A 25,468-nucleotide genomic window follows, 5' to 3' on the forward strand; every position below is an offset into this window, starting at 1 on the left:
TCCTTTTAAACGTTATTTGCTTTCATTAGTTGAATAGAGTGAGAGCTGTAAAGAATTACAAACTTGCCAGCATAGCCACATTTTTTTTATTGAGAAATTAATGCACCAGATCTTTATGGAAATGTATTTAGAAACATTTTGACTCGACTTGGGGACAAAGCAAGACTATGCACTTGTCATTTTAAGTTAATTTAGTCTTTCTGCTTCACTGTCACTGGCGAGGTGTTCAAAGGGACTGCATAATGCATAGTTTTCTATTTCGAACATTAATTTGTTTCCCCCAGTTTTGGTTTCCTCGTTTTTGACTGTAGTAGGGAGCTATCCACTTGATATAACTTAGGAGGCAGTAGATCACTGATGTAGGCAGTACATTCGAAGTTTTAAAAGCTGTTGTGAAAGTTATATAATTTAATATATCACTGTCAAAATGTACACTTTATTGTAGGTTGTTGCACTGTCAGTGAATCAAAAGAACCAAAATCTTTGCTATGTACAGTGCATATGCTAAAGGGTATACATGGTCACTTCGGATTTAAATTGACAACATAGGTGCCTAAAGGCCCAAACTTGAAAAAGGTGTTTTTAATGTAACAATCCTTACCATCAATTGCAGTTGACCCGGTGGCCTACTCTAAAAAATAAAGTTTAACACATTCCAAGTATTTGAGCGTTGAGACATGCCACAGACTAGCTGTTTAAAATATATTGGTGTCTTACTGTGTGTATGTGGTAATTGTGGTACACCCAGGGGTAACTTTTACATATTTCGAATTTTCAAACACTGTATGATATTGTCTCTTCTCGGTTTATTGGTCACTTATGTGCCTTAAGTAGAAACCAGTAAAGCCGTACAGTTGTTATATCCCCTATGATTACTAGTTGGATGTGGCATTTGAGTATGCGAACGTCATGAACATGCATGTTACTTTCTAAAAAAAATACCATACGGTGCTCAGAGTACCAGGACGGTTACCCTTAATTCAAAAGAACAATGTATTATATATCACAGATTGAAGATTGGGTTAACAGGTGTTTGTGTGTTGCAGTAATCACGTACTTAAGGCAAATCCTGTGAGTTCTTGCTTTTCAAAAATATTACTTGATTTTTTTTTTCTCTTTGAGTATTAATGTCTCGAGCATATCAGCTTTTTCAGCACAATGTACATTATTTAGTTGATGGAGTTGACGTTTTGTTAGCTTTAACTAAAGATAAGTCTATACGGAATAGCATTCTTTTTTTTTTTGTTGCTTTTAGAGACTTAGTTTTTCAAAGTTTGACAGCTTTGAATGTTGGCAGGGGTGTTTTTGTATTTCCACGGTAAGGATTTCGCGTTATTGAATATCCACAAGGGGGTAGTGATGAACTACCAGAAATGGCTTCCGTGGAATCCGCTGGCGCCACAGAGTGCATTCTATTCACCGATGAAACAGGTGCTTTTGCATTGTAAATCAATGCGATCTTTGTTAATAATTGACATCTTTCAGAAGTTATTAGTTTTGAGCGGTATAGCCCTTGGATGATGACTCAAAAGTTGAAAGGACCCTCCCTTAACTATACCGTCGCTATTCTTCCCACGTGTGCATGCATCCAGCCATTCTGAAATGATAACAGTGTGCAATGCTTTGATGGCAAATCAAAAAAAATAGAAACTGCCTCACGCAGTTATATTATGATGTCCGCGTAGCTTTTCGGGATAAACTGAGTGAGCTTGTTAAAAAAAAAACGCGTCTCCATTGAGAGGCATCTCGGTGGCGAGGAGCGTGCGTTAGGCAGCCGTGGCTGCGGTGAGGGGGGTCGGCAGCGGCGGGGTGTGTGCGCGCGCGTGTGTCTGTGTGTGTGCGTGTGCGTCTCAGAAGCGCGTCCACAGACCCCGATCGCTGCGCGTGCCCCGGTCTGTCTCCCTTGAGAGGCATCACGGCAACAATAGTTCTCGTTGGCAGCAGCGCTTCGCGCTGCAACGCCAGCGAGACCTAAAAAGGTGAGTGAGCCTGCAGGCCTCACTTCAGTGACACAGGGTAAAAGTACCTGTCGACTACTGCTGGTCAACTACACGGTATGCTGCTACCAAACACTTGTGCTGCTTAACTCTTGATGAACCATTAATACTAATGGGGTTACCCAGTGTCCCCCGGAACCTAGCGAATGAATAGTATATACCAACATTTGGTTCTGTAGGGAAATGCACAATTCTTTATCACAGAATTTTTTAAAATCCTGATTAACTAGGAAATGGCAATACATGGTGTGACATGTATATTATTACAAAAAGATGAAATAATAATCAAAACTGGCACAAAGACTCTAGGAAGTCCTAAGGAAGACCCGCTGTGATGTTCTTCATGAACCCACGTTGTTGAAAGTGTCGAAACGACATTATGAATAGGTGTTCCGTATGAATGTCTCACATATGTTCTGCCAAGAATTGAGGATATGTGCTTGAGCATGCTAAGGAGTTCCAAACGATTGCCCAATTGAGTGATTTTATGTTTTCTGTTTATTGTCAAGTGTCTTGTAGATTGGACTATGTTTTATGTGACTCACATTTTGTATGACACTAATTTATGTTATTATTTGTGTTGATTAACAGTCCTGCATCTTTGATGTGTAACTTTTGTGTTTCTCCACACTATATGAATATTAATATACCGTGCAGTCTTTCGGTCAGTTTTGATTACTATTTCATCTTTTTTTAATAATATACGTTTCATATCATATATTGGCATTTCCTAGTTACTCAGGATTTAAAAAATTCTACTTGAAAGAAATTGCGCATTTACCTACAGAACCAATTGTTAACTCTTGATGAATGCGGTAGTCTTCCATCACTATGAGGGCACCCCTCCTGGTCCATCAAGACCACAATTTGTGAGACAGGCCTATGTCATGGCGCACAGAGGTAATCAGTTTTCGCTTGTGACAAGAAAATCAGCATTAGGGATCCGGACTTCAGTACAGTTGGGCTCTCAGGGCAAGTGTACGCACCTTGACCATGCAGAGGACTTTTCCGTCCCAACACTAGGCAATTACTTTTGTCACTGTGCCTCTTTTGCCATGATCACCACATTTGAGAGCGCCTTGAAAGAATTCATTTCAGGATGCATGCGAAACAAAAACCTTTCTTGTATCTGGTTTGATAAACGATCAGCTAAATTTTTGCTCCACCTAAAATAACAATATAGGCCATGTACTGGGTCACGTGACAATGGACTTGTCTCTTCACTCATGGCACTTTGGCCAAGGCAGAAAGGGGGCTGTTAGTTAATGTTTCTAAGTTTATGATGCCAAACTATACCTACTGATAAATGCCACTTAAGGAGCCATAATCTAACATAACCATCCATCCATGACAGACATCGAATCCTTGCATCTATAACACACAGATTATTCACCGCCGACTTACAACATACCGACGGTCGACATCAAGAAAAGACGAAGGCCACAAGAAAAAAAAAAACACGAGAACCTAATTGAGATCCTGCTAACACTAAATCTAAATCCCTCATGCCTCTCAAAACTAACCCTAAAACGCATGCTACTCCACTGCAGATCAGCAATCAAATATGCCACAGACATCGCCAAAACTATCGTTCATCACAAATTGGACATTCTAGTCCTGCCAGAAATCTGGCAAAATCAATGGTCCACACTCATGCATGACATCCTGGTTCCTCCAAACTATACCATCCAACACCTTGATTGACTGACAGCAGCGACAGGGAGGCGAGATTGCAATCATTCATGAGAATTCGCTACTAGTCAACACTTTCCCAATGGACAGTCTCACATCCTGTGAATACATGGGAGCAGAAATCTCCACAGCAAAGAAATCACTAGCCAACGTACACCTCTTTTATCACCCTCCAGGACACAACCAGAGTTCACTGAACATATAATGGAAACAATCACAATACACTCCATGCTACACCCCAAAGCCATTTATTTTGGAGACTTCAACCTTCACTGGAACAAAGAGAACAATATGAGAACAATATGAAGGTATCTACTCTAAAACAATTCCTCTCTGATCAAAACTTAACCCAATCTTGCACAAGCCCAGCACATAACAAAGGTTCAACGCTCGACCTAATCATATCCAAAGAAGGAGCACTGCCAACTGGCTCAATCACACCCAATGAGTAGCATGATCATCACTTAATATTATTCCACCTAAATACAAACACACAGACAACTAAAGGGCAAGAAACCAAATAAAATGCTGGGTTAGAGACACCAAAAACATGGACAGGGTGGAACTGAGTGGACTTTGTAAGAAAAACCTCACTCCTCCAACAATAACCCAGAATGTTCTCAAATTAACCTAGCATTGCAACCAAACAATATCAAACATAATGGAGTTAGGAGCCCCACTGAGTCTCAAAAGACAAAAAAATCAAACCCTCCTAACCTTGATACAATCAAACCCTAAATGAGGAAAGGAGGAGTCTTAGTCATGCGGAGCAAAGGTGGAGACAGGAACCCTCGACATTGCTTTTAATCAAACTAAGTGGATGACCGGACAGCTACAAAAAACACATTTGAAAAGCAAAAGCATCGTACTTCAGATCTCAATTCAACAATGCAAGTTATTGCCCAAGACAACTGTTTGAAATTGTCAACCAACAAACCAGGGCAAACAATGTGACCAAGCTCTGCAATAACTCATGTGAAAAATGCGAAGCTGTCTTTTCATTTTTTAATGAGAAAGTCTTAGAAATTGAAAAAGAAATTGTAACCAACAAAGAAAGGTTACAAGCCACTATCGACAACAATCACCATTCTGATGATGACTTTACATCCCCAGTTGAGGATCATATGACGAAGAACCCATCCAAGACCAAAAATCAAGCATTCTGGAGTGAGTTCAAAACATTAACTGAGGAGGAGGTCCACAAGACCTTACTGTCCATGAAACCAACTTCAGTCACCTTTTCTCACATATACTAACAAAGGTCGTAAATTCATCACTAAAACAAGGCATTATCGCACACAGCCTGAAAACTGGGCAAGTGACACCACTCTTGAAAAAAGTAGGACCATACCTTACAAATCCTGAGCAGCTTTTGCCCGGTGTCGAATATCCCCTTTCTGGCCAAATTGTTGGAAAAATGTGTGCACAACTAAGTCAGCACAATAATCAATTCAACCTACTTGACAAATTTCAACCAGGATTTAGACCAGGGCACAGCACTGAATCAGCCATTGTTCACATAATGGACGGCATCCTTAAGATGCTAGACAACAACAATTCCTGCCCACTCAACCTACTAGACCTCTCATCAGTGTTTGACACGGTCAATCAGAACAACCTACTAAAATTGTTGGAAAACAGAATGGGGCTGTCCGGGAAAGTGCTCTTCTGGTTCGCATCCTTCCTGCAGAACCACTCACAATGAATCAAACTAGGCAATTCACTCTCAGATACAGCACCAGTGTGATGCAGAGTCCCACAAGGGTCGACCATTTCCCCCACATTCTTTAACCTATATATGGAGTCACTAACGGAAATCCTCAAACAATTGAACGTTGCATACCACATGTAAGCACAATTATACTTAAAGATATCCTCCTTAGAGGATCTCATCCGATTAAATAACACTCTAGTCAAAACTCACTCCTGGCTATCTCAAAACAACCTCAAGCTGAACTCTCTGAAAACAGAATTCCTACTTTACTCCCCTCATAACAGCACAACACTAACCCAAGATTGGCTCAATCACCTAGACGCCCTCAACTATTAACCTACCATTATTAATTCCACAAAATCCCTTGGAATAACACTGGATACAAATCTGAACATACTAGCTCATATCAGTGCAACCACGCACAGTGCATCATTGCAACTCAAACTACTGAAGTAAGTGAAACCATTCCTGTCCCTCCAGACTTCAAACAAGCATTACAATCATTAGTGGTCTCCAGATTAGAATACAGATTTGTGACCCTTTCTGGTCTCCCTAAGGTGAGAATGGCTCCACACAAATGACACTCAAAGCAGCAGCGAGACTAGTAACACGAACTAGATGCTTTGACCACATTACCCCACCACTTAGATCTCTCGACTAGCTCCCACTCGAAGGCAGAACTAATCTGAAACTTTCTTGCCTCACACACAAAGCCTTACATTCTAATGAACCAAGGTACATGGCAGAAAAGAGTAGAATCTCAGGAGACAGCCACTCCCTCAGAGGCGCAAACTCTCTTAGGCTTGAACACCCCCAGAATCAGAAAACAAAAAACCTACACATGCTCCTTCTCTGGATCAGCACCAAGGATTTGAAACTTCCTACCACCCAAAGTGTGACCAAACCCATCAACCCACATTTTCAAAAAAGAGGTGAAAAGATCCTAATGAATAGATTCCTCTCATAAACTCTTGGTTAGCCTATCCCTTGATCTCAGCGGGCATCACAATGACAGTAATATCAATACAGGGCAGAAGCACATATTTCCCTGTAGAACCCCACATAAAGATTGCTCCCCAGGGTACCGGAAGTGAATGGATCCAGAGCAGACTCAGAAAACTATCCTTTGGGAATATAGCCCAGTGCCTCATAAATGCATGGCGGATGTTTAATACTAACTCTCTTACCTTACAACATACCATAGCTTACTTGAGTTTTTAACTTTTGTTTATGTTTATCAATCATATGTATAGTGCTCTGATACCCTTGGGTCAAGTTTGTGCTTTATAAAACACCCTAAATAAAGAAATGTACAGAAGTGGAATTATGCCAGATATTTTAGGATTACATCAATTTCGATTCGACTTGGCCTAATTTAAAAGGCATTGGTGGCAACTCTAATGACACGCATTGTGATGTTAAAGTACTCTAACGTGCTTGAGCATTATGATACCTGTACTGTACTGTGCACATTTCAACATTGTTCCTCAATGTACGTGCATGTTACAGCTCAGTGCTGCTGATCTTCTCCTGCCTAGATGGTTGGCTGCCTAACTTGTCTTACTCAACAGGCACCAGTAGAATCTGAGCAACAACCTGATTTTCTTGTCCATAGTGGGGCCCACCTAGTCTCCGCAGCCCTGTTCTTTTGCACGTTGGCACACAGTCGCACGCAGAGGAGGGGCTTTGCATGGAGATTTGTGGGACAACTTTAGTCACGGCTCCCTGCCACAACCACTCACTGCTGCCCTACAACTTATTCGAGGAAAGACAAGAGAATCTCTTTGATGTATATGTTGGGGGTTGGATGCACGCAGGCCAAGGCCACAGAAGAAAATTCCAGAATTCTGACCCCAATGCAACCTTGCCCATGCAGCCGTGGGCTGGGCATTGCTAGATGTTTCACACACAAAGACTGCATTTCATGGTTAAAAAGTGGCTAGTGAAAAGCGGCAGGGTGCAAGACACAGGTGGTGGCAGGGACAGAATAACTGCTGCTGGGTCATGTGTTCCAGTGCCTTTGTTGCCATGTTAGGGTGCCTTTGGCAAAGACAGTGTCCACATATAATTTTGGTGGCCAGGCAGCTGCTCCTTAAATTATCCCCTTGGAGTCTGATTTAGAGTTGGCTGGGAATGGAAAATACTTTGGGGCAGTCTACTTGCACCAGTGCCAAATGTCCTTGCGCCACATGGATGCGCTGTATTTACAATACAGTGCTCCATGGCGCAAGTATTAAAAGATGCAACAGAAATACGGATGCAAATGTTGGCGCAAAAGTGACGCATTGCTGGAGTTGCTCACCAAAGTGACGCAACTCCAGCACTGTGCCACAACAGATAGGTGAGTCCCATACAAAAAGCCATGTGTCATTCCTTACGCCTGGTCTGAGCAGGCGTAGGGATTCTGACGCAGTGAAGGCGTAGAGTGACGCAGTGAAATGTTGTAATTTTCACGCCGTCAGTTCTACATGGCTTTTTGCGTGGGAATGCCTAGCCTGCATACATTATACCTGGGGCAGATATAATGTGATGCAGGGCTTTACAACGTGACGCATCTCCCTAGATGCATCACGTTGTAAATTGGCTACATTGTTTGCACCGCCGTTGCGTCAAAAAAAGTGACACAATGGCGGCGCAAGGGGCTTGTAAATCTGCCCCTTTGAGTTTTTCAGGAAGTGCTAAATCCAGAAGGTAATCCAACAATAACATCACTACAACCATAATATCCCTCCAAGTGGAAGAGATTTCACTGGTGCTTTCTTTTCCAGAGATGGCACACAACCCTTCATTAGGCCTTTAGTTCAGGACTTCATTCAATAGAAAGGGAACTAGATTCCATTTATTAGGTAATTTTATATGTGTACTGTATATAAGGAACAAGGAATTCTTTCAGTTTGGGTTCAGCTATTTAACTAAGCACATTTCCTTATCTTGGGCTTCCCCGTCGGGTTGAGGTAGCAATGGTAATAAAAATACACCGGGGGTAATAAAATACGGCATTATGGTAAGATCATAATACTGTATGAAGTCATACATACTCAACCCTATACATGAACATGGAAACCGTAAAACCCCACTTTGCATCAGAAGTGTTTTCCTCATAATTATGGATTTACCACACTTGTTGCATATTCTACTTGCCACTGCATAATTTACATATTTGAGCAAAAAATAATTGCAGCTGAAACAGGGCAAAGTTACCAAACAAATGATTTTTGAATTGAACTATTAAATTTGAATAAATGACATAACGCAACTGTTGATCCTGCCACTGCCTGCCACTCGCCTGCTCCTGTTAATAGGGGACTCCATTCACCATGCACCAACACGCCAGGAGGCACCACCGTCATAGTACCGCCAGGGGCACCCCTCTGCCCCCCATCCCCCAAAATGCATACCCAAATAACACACACACAGACTGTTGAGTTGGGTAAAATTTGCTGCAGGTTTATTACATATTACAATATGTAATGGGTGAGTTATCTTACGGGCGATCCAAGGGCAGGCAACCAACTGGGCCGCCTGCCCGCCTGATGAGCCGGGCAGCGCGGGATCGAACCCCGTCTTTGCTGCCATCCAGGTGATTATTTTCTAGGATCACGTGCCGTTGGTAACTTCTACTCACGCCCCCCCTCTCGGGGCGGAGCGTCGCATAGCAAACCCCCCGGTTGTTCAGGCCCACAACCGCCCGCAGAACTAGTGGGGCGCCGGCACGGCTTCCGAGACCCTCCCCTGAGGCTCCTCGGTTTTGGCTCAGGCACCCCCTATGGTGCCGCGCAGAGGTACCCTTTGTACCGGCCTGCTTCCAGATCGCCCTGTAACTCCGCCACAGCCCTGGAGGCGGCTCACCGTCGCCACCAGGGCGCCCCACCAGAACAGCTGCAGCCTCTTCTGTCTAGAGCTTCCTGCAAATTTAGATGCAGAGAACCATCCCAACTGGTTATGGATGGCCCCATCTGTATCCCAAAGCCCTTGACGCTAGCCTGGGTCAGATAGTGTCTGATGAAACAAAAGACCAGTTAGGCCTGGGAAGTTGTGCCAAGAACTATCCACCCCCATGAGGGAAAGTTTCACTGCTTGAGTTGCCTCAGCCCCGAGCCAAGTCTGGGCGGGGGCGATGCTGACTCCCAGGCTCACAAAGCCCCATCTATTTGCTGCTCTCACCTAGCTGCCGTCCTACTAGCGCCGAGTGTTTCTGAACACCAGCGTGCCCATCTAAGGGACAGCACCCACTCGCTAGGTGACTACTCCCCGACCCGCCTGCCTACTCTGGCTTAAGGCAAGGAGGATTATACTTAACTTTGAACGGTCCCTTTGCAAGCAAAATGAAGGCGCGCAGGAATGTCCATGACTAGGCGTCCTGCGACAATGAGCCAGGCTGCCCCCAGCACTTGCCCTGCAACCCTTCTCCCTGCAGGGAATTTCGCCCACTCAGCTCCCTGTGGTGGAGCCCCCTAGGCATACCTGCATGGAGACTGTCTGATTCAATACAGGGCGTCACTGTCTGGGTCAGATAGTGTCTGATGAAACCAAAGGCCCGTTATGCCTGAGAAGTTGTGCCAAGAACTATTCACACTCCTGCGGGAGTGTTCCACTGCATCACATGCCTCTGCCCCGTGCCAGCTGTGGGCGGGGCGAATGCATACACCAAGGCTCACATTGCCCCGTCTATTTGCTGATCTCACCTAGCTGCCGTATTTTTAGCCCCGTGTGTGCCTGAACACCTGCGTGCCCCATCTATGGGACAACAGCTCCCATGCTAGGTGACCACTCCCCCACCCGCCTGCCTGCTTTGGCTATTAAGGCGAGAAGGATTATACTTAACCTTTGAACAGTCCCTTTGTTTGCTAAATCCTGACGCACAGGAGTGCTCATCACCAGACGTGCGTGACGATGGGCAAGGGGCCCTCCTGCCCTTGCCATGTATCCCTTATTCCTTATGGGAAGTACGCCCGTTCGGTTCCCTCTGTGGTGAAACCCCCTAGGCATACCAGCTTAGAGAATCTGTCTGATTTGAGCAGTGCGCACTGTCAATCTCAGGGGCGAACATAATGTTTGTAACAGTCCGACTCCCACCGCCCCACTTTTTTCACCTTGGCGGGCGCTAAACCAGCTAGGTGGGCCGCCGTAGCTGCTCCAATCCTAAAAGAGTGCCTTGAGTATCTCTTCTCTGGCTGGTCCAGACCCGCCCTGGACAAGCTGGCCCTGATCATTCGCTCTATCCGGTATCTGGTCACTGGGGCCTGGTCCCTGTGTACCAGCAAGTACCCCGGGGCGGGGGTGGCGGCACCCGAGGAACACCTTCACCCAGTGGACTGGGCAAAACCTGGGGTCGCCAAGGGGCCTGAGAACCACATCAATCCCCCACCCTGCCTGATCGGTCTTTGACCTCCGGAGGCGGATGGTCAAGGAGTCGGTAACGGACACATCTGAGATGGCTAGCGCATCCCCCGAGCTGTCGACTTGGACCTGGCCACCCACTCGCTGATGCGGAATGCACCGAAAATTGCTGGTTCCAATATTGATTATGGTCGATAGGCTCTTCCCCAGTTTGAACAAACATCTAGAGGTCGCCAGGAGGGTGGGGGAAGGCTAAATAGCCTCCCCTTGCCACAGGGGCCAGGAAGTGACGCGCTTGTGCGTCATATCCGGCCAGCACGAGGAGAGGGGGACACCGGTCGGCGTCCCCGCCCCCGCCCCTTGGGAGGGGGTGGGGAGGGGTGACAGGTGCCACGGCGGCACTAGGGCGCCGACCGCTGTAGTGGCCCCCTGCGGGGGCCGCGGTCAGCGGCATTTCCTTTGCACTGGGGGGGGGGGCGCATAAAGGCGGCCTGGGGCTACCGCAGGGCGGGAGTCCACAACTGTTGATACTGCCACTCCCTGCCACTTACCAGGGACTCCTTTCCCCGCGCACCAACGCGCCAGGAGGCGCCACCGTCATTTCCTTTGCGCCAGGGGGCACATAAAGGCGGCCTCGGGCTCCCGCAGCCCGGGCCAAGAGCGAGCCCATCTGCGCCCGTCCGTGGCAGGCCAAGGCTGGGCTGAGCTAACTCACTTGTTTGGGGGGGTTTTTCTCATCAGGATCCAGTTCTACATAACTGTGTCAAGGTAAAACCTTTCTATTTTTGCCTTTATCTTTTTAATGTTGTTTACCGTTAAGGCAATTTGTACCATGGGAAAACGAAAACCCATCTCCACATCAAAGGCAGTGTACACAACTCTGGAAGGCTATCTTCAAAAGGCAGTAGGGGCGATAACAAAGGAAATAGAAATCGCGGAGCGCAGACTTTCATTAGCTGCCTGCCCAATCATACCTGTCCCAATTGATCCTCAAGCAACTACACCAGAATCTGTTTCTGTACAGAGACCGCTACCTCCTATATCCCCCTAATGTAATCATATTGAGTCAGGATGTTACACACACCCCCAATGAAGAAGCTGACTCTACAACTTGTCCAGCGACTAAAGCTACTGTGCCCTTATCTGTTCTCGGGGGGAAACGGAAATGAACAGATCTGGCGGGGGTGATAGTAAAATAAAAGGACATTCACAGAGGGTCAAGAGAACCAAACAAACTCACCTAGTCGGAAACACATCCAGGACTCGGTTAGGTGGAGGGAGAAGCAGCGCAACAAATAAAATTGATAACACTGTTGATAAATTCAGTAGAATTGTATATGAGGCCCAAACACCCGTTCTATTTAGATTAGCCTGTATCGAAGACCATCTTGCACATGTGTTGTCGGGACTAGGCAATAAGACGGCAACTAATAAACAGCTTGATAACGTTTCTTGTTCAAGAAACTCAAATTTTAAACAACACGAGCTCATCCCTAGCATCCCGACAAACCGCCTGACCCCTTTAAGCACATCATCAACCGTAAATGGCCAGGCCCCTAGTACAGAGTCCTTTCCTCATAGTGTTAGTATTAACCCTAAGGCCTCTACAGTGCAGGACTCTACTTTTGCTGGGAACCCCCACAGGAACATTGAAAACCTGGGTCAGGGGGTTACAAACCAATCAAGACCAACCACGATAGATAGGGGTAGACCTTCAGATGGAATTTCAAATGTAATTGGCCCAGTGCACGATCTAAAAACCGGGAGGGGTGCAAAAGATGTTCTAAGCCTACCCCCGGAATGCACACCATATACTTTGATTTTGAAGGGAGTCCCCTGTCTTGCCCTTGGCCAGCAAGAAACTTGACAAAGCCTTATTGATAAATCAGCTTACTGGTGTAATAAGAGAATTTTGCCAAAGTTAAATTGGTCTGAAAAAATTATTATGATGGCCAGGTGAGTGAGCTGGCTAGGTCACACGATCAAACATGGGGAAGGGGATTGTGTCATGCATATTTTAGTAATGCATGGTGCGCCCGTTTTGCCCTAACATTTCAGAGACTTACCTGGTGATTCGATAGAGATCCACCTTTTGGGCTTTTTTTATCCTCCCTACCATGAATTTACTGCAAGAAAACAGTCTGTATGGACGGACTCAAGTTCACATCCCTTTATATAGCCTCCCTCATTCATTCACCCGAACCGGTTTGATGTCCTTTCCAGGTTGTCTGAAATAGACTGACTACCTGGGGCTTCTAGCCAATCAGTTGCAGTTATTGGATTGAATTTGGACTGTAATGCTCAAGAGAGAGGATTTCATATAGACGACCATTAACAGGGGCACGGCGGAATCACTCGAATCCCCCTCCACTAGATTAAATACTAGTAGGGAGAGCCGAGATAAACCCGTAGTCTATCCACCACAATTTAGCCTGACTCCAAATGTCACTACTACTAGCCAGGAGCCAGAGCTGTCCCCACCACTATGGACAACAAACCTGTGGGATTGGTCAACCAGGGTCGCATAAAGGCTCCACTAAAATGTATTTCATGGAACATAGCAGGAATCCGTTACAAACTGACTGATGAGGTATGGTTAAATTATATTTGTTAGATGGCGACCTCAGAGGAGCCTGGAAGGGGTTCTGACTACCCTGAGACCCACCCTCGAAGTATCGTAGCCGGGCACTGGCGGGAGACTCCCCAGGGGGAAGAATCTCGTATCTAGGATCGTACTTCTGGCACCACACGACACAGAGTGACCACACCGGGTATTCTTAGAAATCAATCTTTATCAAGTAGGTTAACACTGCAAATATGTACACGGTGAGCACGGGCTCAATGAGTCTCGGAAGGGGTAGGGGGTAGCGGGACAGTCTCTGGTAAAGGTTCAAGGCAGGGACGTATCCGGCGCACAGCTCACAATCCTCGAGCTGGGGGATACGTTGTTGTAGTCGGGGTCCGGCGGGACCGTGAGAGTCTGTTGGAGCCGCGAGTCACTCAGCGGGCTCAGGTACAGGTTCGGAGGTCTTACGAGCTTCACGGAGCCGCGAGTCACTCAGCAGGCTCAGGCACAAGTTCGGAGGTCTTACGATCTTCAGGGAGCCGCGAGTCACTCAGCAGGCTCAGGTACAAGTTCGGAGGTCTTACGATCTTCAGGGAGCCGCGAGTCACTCAGCAGGCTCAGGTACAAGTTCGGAGGTCTTACGATCTTCAGGGAGCCGCGAGTCACTCAGCAGGGCTCAGGAGGGTCCAAGTTTCAGGAGCCGCGACCACGTCGGCAGGCTCTTGTTGTTCCAGCGTCGAATCTGCCGGACAGACCCAGAGCACCCCTTGTTATAGGTCGACCCCTCTTTGATGTCCGGAGTCTGTGCAGGCAGGAGTCTTGACACCTGGAGGTCGCTTGTCGGGATTTCCTGCTATTGTCTTTTGATCCTTTCAGGGCCGGGTCGGGAGGAGTCCCAGACACCCAGCAGGCACGGAGCCAGCCCTCAGGGAGGCCGGAGGGCCGATCGAAACCCATCGTCCCAGGGGAGTTCAGAGGTGCGATAGAAACTGCTCCTCCCTCTCTCATCCCCTGGAAGCGTGATGTCCTCCAGCCGGAGTGGCGCCTCTAGGCCCGGGTCGCGCTGGGGCCGGGCGGCCATCTTGATGCATGAAGTGGGCACGCGGGCCCGGGGTGGCCGAAAGGGGAGAGGCCATGGACGGGGATGTCCGGGTCGGTGCGTGTGTCCTGGTGGGGAGGGTCGGCTGGGCCGTGTGCTTGGGGCTGCTGGTACCGGGTTTCGGTGGTGCGGGGGCACGTCGGGCCATTCTACGAGGCCGGGTCCAACAATATTAGAGGCTTAAATATTATCTGCTACAGGAGACGTGATATAAGGAAGATATTGTGCTGAATGGTTATTGTTCTTACACGGTCCATGCAACACCTTCCCCAGCAGGGAGGTTTGGTTCTGTTAATTTCAGTTAAATAAGAGGCCATAAAAATCACCACTGTTGTTACGTCTCCTTGGTTCCAATTGATCCTGGTCACTAATATGTTACACGTCAAGCTATTAATTGTGAAATGGAATTACAATATTTTTAAACAAAACAGCTGTCAGGTTATTGAGGCTCTGCAGGCAGAAATTAACAAAACCTCTAAGAAATGGCAACCATTATGCATTCTTTGGGTAGGTGATTTTAATTGTTCTTCCTGCCCACATATCTATCATTAGCGAGGGAGTCACGGCAAGACGCAGTTGGAGGTACCCATAGAACTGGGTTTTGTAGAGATGGAACTCCTCCTGTAGTCGCTGGAATGATTTAAGGACGGTGCCCCGCATAACATTCCCCAAGGTGGAAATACCAATCAGGTCGCCACTCGACGCAAATAATTACCGTGCCATAAGTGCGTCCCCTGCGTCTGCCACCTGTGCCAACCCATACGTCAAACTGTGTACTGCCACAGCCTGATCGATGTTCGACTGGCGTGTGGCAAATGGTCGAGGCTCTGCGCACTGTAAAGGAGCTGCAGGAGGGGAGTCCTCCCCATGGCCGCATGCTCTAATGCGCACACCGGGCCCGTAGGTGAGTTATACCACCAGTCATTACTGATTAACAGGAGAGCCGCAACATAGTAGGGGTATACATCCACATCCGTAATACTCCCGCAGTAGGTGGATTGTGTACAGGTCTGAAGTGCCACATGAATCGCCCGTCCCCCCCATAAAAATGTATTGTGTAAGGCGTTAATTTGAGCAAACCACGCCAACGGTATGTGGTATAAGAAATTCTGAAGACGGTAGAGAACCCTGGGGAGAGAGACCATTTTAAAAATGGCAACCGCCCGTATAACGAAAGCTGTAGGGATGACCAGACAGCTGTCTCATCACGGAGATTGACGAGGAGCGGGTTTATATCGCGTGTCCACGAAATCTGCGGACAGGGGGACACAAATACTCCCAGGTATTGAAACCCTTCTATAGCATGTTGTAACTGGGATGCTCAGGTGCCTCTACCCTGATGGCCGCATACTGGGAACAGCACTGATTTAGTGGGGTTAGTATGAAGCCCAGAGTTCTGGCCGAAATCCTGGAGGATCTCCAAAATACGTGGACCCAGGGATCGGTCATTAAAAACAGGACATCATCTGCGTAGAGCGCAATATGGTCCGGTTGTGAACGTGGCCAGTCAAAACCTCTGAGCACCGGATCCCTAAGAATCCACACCGCCAGGGGCTCTACAGCCAAGGCAAAGAGGAGAGGGGATAGGGGGCAGCCTTGACGTGTACCTCGCCCAATAGGAAAGAATGGGGAACGATGGCCAGCTATATGTACAGAGGCCATAGGTTCGGTATAAAGGAGGCGCACATAAGATAGAAAATGTGGACCAAAATTAATCACGTCTAGGAGTTGGAAAAGGAACTCTCTGCTAAGGGAGTCGAATGTCTTGTCTATATCCGCTAGGAGTAAGGCAGCGGGATGTCCCAGCTCCGGAGTCAATGCCATAGCATTGTGAACCCGGCGAATATTATGTCGGGTGGCCGATGCGGCATAAAGCCAGGTTGGTCTGCCAGGACCTTCCCCAGTAATTTGGATTCAAAGTTTATTAAGATGATAGGGCGGTAAGAGGACGGATCCTCTGGTGGACGGCCGGCTTAAAAAAGAGGACAATTTCGGCCTGACGCCAGTCCCGAGGCAGTAGTCTCTGCACAAGGGCCTCTTGAATCATACCCAGTAAATGCAGACCCAGCGCGGCTATATGGGAGCGAAGGAACTCCATAGGAAACCCATTAGGAACTGGAGCACAACCCGGGTGCATCACATTGACTGCAGCTGTTAGTTTGTCAATGGTAATGGGGAAGCCTAATTGATCTCTCATTTGGGCCAATAGTCGCTGGGGGGGAATATCACGCAGGAACTCCGCGATGGTATCCCCGGAAACCTGTTCCCAACGGGCATACAGCGCAGAAAAGTGCCGGGCGAATTCCTCCACCACCTCTGCGGGTGCAGTACGCAGGACACCATCACCCCCTTGGATCGTGGGGACCATGGCCTAGGCCTTGCCTAGCTTGACATAGTCTATGTAGCATTTTACTAGATTTATTCCCCCCACTGGTATTTCCGATACTGGGACGCCAACCAGATGTCCTTTGCCTCCTCTGTCAAATGATGGTGCAGCTGCCTTTGACACCCCACAGCCTGGTCAGACATTCCACAAACGTAGCTCCAAGGGGCGGGGGAGCATACACACTGTCCAGCATGAGCGTTTCACCATAAAGCGTCCCCGTCAGGAGAACAAACCTGCCCCCACGGTCCACCCAATGTTTAGTAAGGAGGAAAGGGACACAGGCATGAATAAGAATGGCGGTACCACGGAAACCCCTAGTGAAACCTGCATGAAACACCTGTTGGAATCCGAACCTAGCCAGACACAGGGCTTTATTACCTAGGAGATGAGTCTCCTGCAGTAGGAGAATGTCAGCACCATAACGTTTGGCTTGCCTTGAGGATGGCCTCCCGTTTTACTTTATTGAGCACCACCTGGACATTCCACGTCACCACTGTCAGTTTGCCTATTTGGGAAGCTGTTGCTGAATGAGCCATATATCTAGTCTGGGTCCAAGAGCCTAGTGAGTAGTGGGATGTGCGTCTGCGTGTATAAACAACAAACAGCCAACAATTCTGAACCCCCCCCCTTTAACAACCCCCTCCCCCCACCCAATACTGCCAAGAACTAGGACCATCTGTTGCAGCAAGGGGAACCTCAGGACCCAAATCATGGATCAAACCAATGGATCCCAACCACCTCTAAAAACATGAACCTTGAGGAGCTGGTAGCAGTGCAGGTCAACCACCATGCGCAAAAGCCAACTCTACTCGGTGCAGAATGATCAGGGCAAACCCAACCCATGAACAGTCAGTTATGTGCAACTAGGGATATCACAGGCCATGAGTCAGTCAAAAGGCTTGCACAGGACTAGAGGATCAACGAGCAGAATCTGAGCGATGCCGCCTCTTGAACTTCGTCCTATGAGATTGATTCCGCTCCGAGCCCATAGATGAGTCAGACTCCAGCGGCGGCGGGGAATGCGGCTTCAGGTGGGCCCTTTCATCAGACCAGATGAGGCCGCTTCAGGCGAGTCGAAGAAGAATGTTTTGGAGTTATAAATCACTTGGAGCCTGGCAGGATACAGTAACATATAAGAAATGTTGAGTTTGCGTGGCCTCCGTTTTGCTACAGTGAAAGACTCTTTGTTGTTGCACTAGCCAGGTGTAGTCCGGAAAGATCATAATGGGCCTTGAATTGAAGACAAGCTTGTCTTTATTCAACTGGGCATATTGCAGCACTGCGTCCGGGTCAGCATAGTTTAGCAGCTTGGCAATGACCGGCTGTGGGTTTTCTCCAGGAGCTGGCTTTCTTGTAAACGCCTGATGAGCCCTCTCAACAACAAAGCATGTCGAGATCTTGTCCGCCAGCAGCAGATCTTTAGGCCATGACGTGAGAAAACAATTCATGGAGCCGCCTTCGCAGCCCTCCATAAAACCGACAAAGCAGAGGTTATTGCGCCTGGCACTGCCCTCTACATCTTCGGCGTGGGTAGCAAGCTCCTGGGAAATCACAGTCAATTTATTGACCTGCTGTTGGAGGGTCTGCACAGTATCCGCCATAGAGGACAACCGCGTCTCGGCCTCAGTAATACGGTCAACAGCCTTGCGCAGGTACTGCCGCAAAAATGAGACCTCGGTACCCACTGCGCCAATCTTGGCCTCCAATGTGTCCCTTGCATCCGTGATGGCCGCAAGCCAGGCTGCATTATCCAGAACAGGGCCCCCACTTGCAGATGTTGCAAACTGGTCCAGGGTGCTCTGTTTCAGTCCTGTGGCACCAGGTTTGTCCTTCCCCATTGTAGTGACATCCAGTGAACAGTGCCAATTCTGGGAGTACTCACTCATGCGAGTTACAAAGGAACGCTAGGGTACCAATCCACCACCTCAGGGGACTCTCCAGGGTGTGTCCCGTGGCCAGTCCGCACGGATTCTGTCCACCCCTAGGCCGCACTGGATCTAATCCAGCCACTTCTGCAACCTTGTCGTGCACCGGCTTCAACAATGCCCCCAAAGCAGCTCTGCTGCTGACGAGCAACCGCGCCTTAGCGCCCAGAGCCCAGGCATCCCCCCTTCCTTGAGGGAGATAGCGTCCTACGGTGCCGGCGTGGCCCCACAGATGCAGCACACGGTACCGGCACCCCCCGCCCCCAAGCAGCCGGTCCCCAGCACCGATCAGTTCCCGGGCTGGGACAAGCCCCGCGACCACGGCGGGAAACCCATTCGGGTCCACAAGGCCAGAACCGTAAACTCGGAAAGGCCCAGGGGGGCAGGGACGTGCGGCACCCAGCCACCCCTGCTGAGCACCCCCTCTCACCTCGATTCGGGCAGAGCCCTGGCTCGGCCCCGGACAAGGCAGCTGCCTCGCAGGAGCCAACAGCTAGCGCAGCGGGTGCTGAACTTCGGCCATATCGCATTCCTCTCGGTCCCCGCGCTCGCCTGTAATCCACCGGTGCAAATATCCTCCTGGCTCCGTGGGAACACCGGATGACACCTCCATCCTGCGCGCCGAGGATTTGCAGCACACGAGTTAGATTTGGTAGGATTAATGTTGGATTAAGGTGGTGGGCGCACGGAGCTTATTCAAACTGTGCCGGCCATGATTGCTGGCCAAGTCACGCCCCAAACTGAACAATTTTAATTATCTAGGGAATATTTTTAATAATAGGTTGAGTTGAGATCCGCTCGTTACTGCAAGGGTGCAGCATGCGGGCAGGGTAGTTGAGGGGCTTTTCCGCTTAGCCAGAAAGCTGGGTCATAAGCCAGTGACTGAGCTGGTTACACTTTATAAAACCAAATGTGTTGCAACATATGGAGCAGGAGTGTGGGGATACCATAACAAATTTCAGCTACAAGTTATAGAATACAAATTCACTAAAAGACTATTGATGGCCCCAAACAGTGCCCCCACAATCTTTTGTCATCAAGAGCTGGGGCTTGACTTCGTAGAGGATCGTATAGATATTGCCCCCCCCCCCTGTTTTTATGGGCTAAAATCTGGCTGTCCGAAGAGTTAGTGTTTTCCAGAGAGGTTATTAAAGATTGTATTAATCTTGATGGAGCACTTTCTATCCCTTGGCTCCGATTCGTAAAGGATAACCTTTACGAGCTAGGTTTGGGGCACTATTTTGATTGTCCAGCTAGCAGCCTTGAAAAATGCCAAAAATATCATGAAAAAGAGGCACATTCGACAGGGGCAAATATATTCCGCTCTCACCCCGTTGTAATAGGCCGCCTTTGTCTATCCCCGGATCAGCAGCAATTTCATTTAACATACATTATAAATGTACAGACTTTTATTTAACTAGATTCCGCTTACTTACCTTGCACTTTCTGGTGACTTTCCCAAAACAATCGGGGTGGGAAGATAAATTGGAGCTTTGTCCCTGTGATAATTTGGCAGCTCAGAGCACTGTGCACTTTTTGCTATTTTGCGCCCTCTATAAAGAACCAAGAGGAAGATTTTTAGTTCCGTTTTTAATAGAAATTAGGCCCTGTTCCTATATAGAAGGTTTTTATTATTAGGTCTCGCCTGACCCAGCGCATGCGCTGGTCTGGCGAGACATTTTGTGAGGGCTCCAAAAAGTGCTACCAGGCCATCCTAGAGCTACAGTGCATGTGCGCGGGCACGCGCGTCGCGCTTTACCGCTATTACTTTCACTTTTGCGGCCGCGTGGCCGCTTTGATATTTGATCGCGATCACTTTCGCGGCCGCTTTGATGTTCTCTGTGAGGCAGAAGTCAGTACGAATAATACCCTTTTTATTAAATTATTTTCAATTTAAAACGAAATACATTAGTTTAAAGATGAGTCTTGTTAAAATAAATCGCACATTTTGAATGTATAATAGCTCCATATCATACAATTATTTGTCCAGTCATTGGAATAGTAGCAATACCTTGTTTTATATATAGTGCTGCATACTGCACTTTTACTATTTGTATGCACTGCGAAGAATAGGTGTTAATTTAGTCAATTCCATGGCAGTTGGTTTACCGACTTAGGAAGGATTAAAGACTGAATTGACTTTGTTGGGATTCAAACTTTAGAACAAGGGAACATATTTTCCATTGCTCCACCTCAGCTTGTAATTCACTGCCTCTTTGCGTTCAGGTTATTAATTTCGTCTCTTCTTTTTTAGAAAATTATTGAAACCTTGGCCTTTTCTGTCAAATTTCAATTCCTAGCACACCCATTTTAACATCGCAATTTTTGTCTACATCATTTGGTTAAAATACTTTTCAGAATCACATCTGCATAAAGTCCTTTAACAAATGTCATAGAGTGTAGTTTCCCATATCTTCATATATATCTATTTATATGAGCCCTCTTGCGTCACCAACATGTTTCATCAAATAGGCCTTTAGTCCTATGACTTCCTCAGGGCAAAAGGAGGCTTTAGCGTGCATGCGCATCTCCATATCATCTCGCATCTGTATTATTCCGGTCTGTACTTCAATGCATTTGTAATCGATGCAAGCTCACATGGGGACTGGAGGAGGTACTTTTTGAGAAATATCGTTCTCCGTTGCTTTTAGTGCCTAACTAGAGGTCAGGGACACACCAGTTGTGATATTACCACATAATTCCGAGAGTCCTACCTCAGAATGAGGGATACTATGTATATTTCTTGTTCTGAGCTGCAAAACTCAGAATGTGGGTCATTTACCAAGCATTCCAAGTTTTACATGGCAAAAAATATGTGGGGGGAAAGGTGGTAACGTCCTTCAGCTTGAAATCTGAATCCAGGGCAAACTCCTGTGTGTGTCAACATCTGGATCACTGCCTCCACTTGAAAGAGCTCAGAAGAGGTGTTTTAGTACTCATAGTTTCCGGCTAACAAAACAATACGGGAGCCCAAAATTCAGAGCATTGTGACGCATTTTATCATATGCTTAGGAACTCAGGAAGGGTTTTGAAGGTGGGTTGGTTGGTGGAAGAACAGGTTTGTGCCCTGGGGGAAATGCTTCCTACTGCCTGGAACAGAATTCATAACATTACGCTTTCTTGTGCAGCATGCCATGAGGCAGATTGAATAATATGCAGACCATTGGTGTGCAGTGGGGATAATCAGATTGATAAATATATCCTGAGCCCGTCCCCTGGAAGTGCAGTGTGTGCTGAAACATTCGAAGGATGTTCTACCAATCGGCTGATGGAACGAGGCCACTCAGACACGTTGCACTAGTTCAGGATACCTCAGAAGCTTTCAATATGACACTTCTGTGAAATTTATGTTTTCCTTGGAGTTAGTTGTACGTTACCCTCTGCACCCCTAATTTTTCGCAACATTGTGTATTAGCCTATCACACTCTATTTCTGCCCAAGCTTCGCACAGTTCTCCCAGTTGAGGATTCTGTCTGCGTGTATGTGCTATATGTGTTCAGGAAGGGCAGCAAGTTAACATAATGAAAACATCTGAACCCAGAAATGGCGGGAAGTCTTCTCTGTGCACCCCCCTGTCGAGCAGATGAGGAATGATCTGCCAGCCCATGGATCTGGAAACCTAGTTAGAAAACTAACGTCAGTATCCCAGCTCACATCAGCTCTCGCTATACACATGCCTCTACATACATGTACACACACACATGCAGTAGTCACTGTCCTAACTCTGAAAATAATAACAAGCATTGGCATAGCCAATAGATCTTGCCTTTGGGACCTTATAAGTGTTTAGCCATGCAACAGTTGCATAACTAAACACTTATAAGGTCCCAAAAGCGAGACCTATTGGCTATGCCAATGCTTGTCTATATTCTTTGGCTACTTATGATATATGCACTAGGATCTCCAACTACATTAAAGTTGCAATGGCTATTAGGAAACGGTATTAGTCATTGTTATTGAACCCGAATCTTGTAACTCTCTACTACACAAACCCAAGCACTGATGTATTTTTTTTATGGAGGGAGCCACATGTAATGATAAGTGCCTTGTAATATAAATTGTATTTTTATTAGCAGATTGTTTCAAGGTGTATATGTTTCTCTCTTTCTTCCTAATGCAACTTCTGTGTGTGCTTAATGCAGCACACACAGAAGTTGCAAAACTGCATTTTTAAAAAGTGATTGTTTATGTGCATGAAGGGGGACCCTCCTTTACATAAACAATCAGTGGCCTTTTGCTGCTTTTATGTGTGCAGCACAATGCAGCACACATGAAAACAGCAAAAACGAGGTGAAATGAAACATTTGTCCTCATTGTGCCAGTGTAAGACCAGGTTTTCCCTGGTCTTAATTCTGGCGCTGCCTCCTATTTATGCCACCCTTGTAAATAGGAAGCAGCGATAGAACCAAAGGGTGATGCGGTGGAACGCCTACAGCAGCACCCATTGCCTTCCCCTTGCACACTAAGCATAGCGCGAAAGGGGGCCTTATTTACAAGGCAATGTTAAATTACGTTAAGTGGCTTAACGCTGCCTTGTAAAATAGGCGAGGCCCCTATCGCCATCACAACGTCACTGATAGTGACGTTGTGATGGTGATAGGGGCTTGTAAATATGCCCCCTAGTGTTTCCACCAGCCACTCCTTGAGAGTTGGGTTCCACACTCACCCCACACCCATCAATCACAGGTGTCATCGGTCAAGTGACCCTGCTAATAAAAGGGGCCAGGCGCACGTGCCCTGGCCAGTTCCCCACACTATCCTTATGTATCTGTGTCATTATTCCTGCTGCCTAAGGATCCAGAGCCCTAACTATTACCCATGTGAGCAGCTGGAAAGGGACAAGAATGGGCTGTCATACAGGCATACATGCATTCTACGGGTATTTGTTCCTAACATTTGGTACAACACTTCTACAAACTATCTGAAAACAATGTTACACAGCTTCATACATTTGTTATTTTCAAAGTTAGTGGTTACCGTATTGTGAGGTGTCTTGTTTTGGCAGTGGCGGTGGTGTAGACTGACCAACTGTTGTAGCGGTGTTAGCACCGGATGACGTCACTGAGGAGGCTTCCGGGATGCAGGCGTACAGGTGAATGTCCACAGAAACAGTGGCTATTCCAGGACTGAGCTGAACAAGGGAAGGGAAGTATTCAGGATATATATTCACGGTGCTGTTCCTGTTGCGTGGTGGAATATTGATGGCGGTATTTACAGGTACAAGAGGATACAAAACGCCTTCAACTTTTTCAGGACTCGGAATGCCCTGGGTTATTGCTGATATGTCACCCCGGCTTCCGCTGAATGTTCTGCAGTTGTGAGTTGTCAAAGATGCTTCGAACTTGTGCACGTCACCGCTCTCCCATTCACTTTTCACAGCCTTTGCGTCCTGCAAAAGATATAAAGCGTGGGCTGTTCTTAGTGATGCCCTGTAAAAGTATGCGCCAGATTCACTCGTTTTTTAAGCAACGCGGCAAACAATATTGCTGCATTTCGCTGCGCAAGTGGGAAAGCACAGGACAGCGCCTTATCTACCACGATTGGCCTGTTGCTGCTGACACCCCTTTCGCTGACCAGTAAGATGAGGGGGGGCGGGGATTCGGATCTTCCAACAATCACACTGGAAAGTAATATTAAAATACATAATACCACAAGCAGGGAGCTAAAGGGGCAGTGGAAAGGGACACAAAGGATTGGTATGAGTACGAACTGAGAGGAAGCACAATATTTTGTAAAATAACTAACATTTTTGAAGACTTTTAGAACAGAGAGGGAGAGTGCGTGTGTGCGGTTTTGTATGGAACAATTTCCTGGTGAAATCTGACCTCACCATACCAGCCTGAACTCAAAGGGACCTAACACCCGCACACAACTATTTACCAGCAAATAAGTTTACTAGGGCGGTGTAATACCCCAAACGCCCCCCTGAAGCTACGCCCCTGGTTGGTGCTCTAAAATGCGGCTTTGGTAAGGCACAGTATTTAACAAAGGAGTGGGTACTCTCTAACATGGGTTTTGCACTAGAAGCATACTGGCACATTCCTATGACTAGACACATCTAGAAGTATCCAATGCACTGGATGTATGTTGTGCACTTCAGCACACATTCAATGTGTGGTTTTTTTTAGAATTGAATATATTCTTTCTGATCAGCACCTGCTCCAAGAAGGCATTAGTTTGTGATGCAATCACTACCAGAGATCATACTTTGCAACTATGGGTGTTTGCAATGTCCCCTTGACACAAAGTGACGCAAAGCAGCGCAAAGCACATTTTGCACAGAAAAAGGCACCTTTCTCTACCACGTTCCACAAAGGGCCACTTGGTGCACTTGATATACATACCAACTGATGAGGAGTTTCGCTTGTCTTCTAGGGGTTTTGTGGGCTTCAGTTTACAGTTTTCAATGTACCTTTTTTCCATTTGTTTTACAATATTCTGCAAACTGTTTGCATTACAAAAATACAACAACATCTAAGAAGATTAAAATACCATTCAGTGCAATAATATGATTTCCCCATATTTTCCCTTGGTGCACCCTATGTTAGCACATCCCTTTCTTTTCTAGGATTCTCAAGTTTTTTTCACTGAATGTATGCATCAATATCGAAGGCAGAATAACATGGTAAGGAAATATCGAAGACAAAATATTGAAACCGAAATATCGAAAAGTGAGTATAGATTTTATATACCTTGTTAAAAATATATGTATCTTCATCATATACATATTTCTTCAAGGTGCACAGATG

General features: G+C 46.9%; 1 protein-coding gene across 1 annotated transcript in view; it reads right to left on the reverse strand.

The window, feature by feature from the left end:
• Positions 1–25,468, reverse strand: part of LOC146868417 (uncharacterized) — a 65,519-nt gene that overhangs the window by 34,348 nt on the left and 5,703 nt on the right. Inside the window, exon 2 of the mRNA XM_085615439.1 lies at positions 23,697–24,108. Coding sequence (XP_085471565.1) covers positions 23,697–24,108 — 412 coding nt within the window. The remainder of the gene's footprint in view (positions 1–23,696; positions 24,109–25,468) is intronic.

Source organism: Triturus cristatus, chromosome 1_2 (genome assembly GCF_964204655.1).
Source record: "Triturus cristatus chromosome 1_2, aTriCri1.1, whole genome shotgun sequence".
In the NCBI taxonomy this organism is placed as follows: Eukaryota; Metazoa; Chordata; class Amphibia; order Caudata; family Salamandridae; genus Triturus; species Triturus cristatus.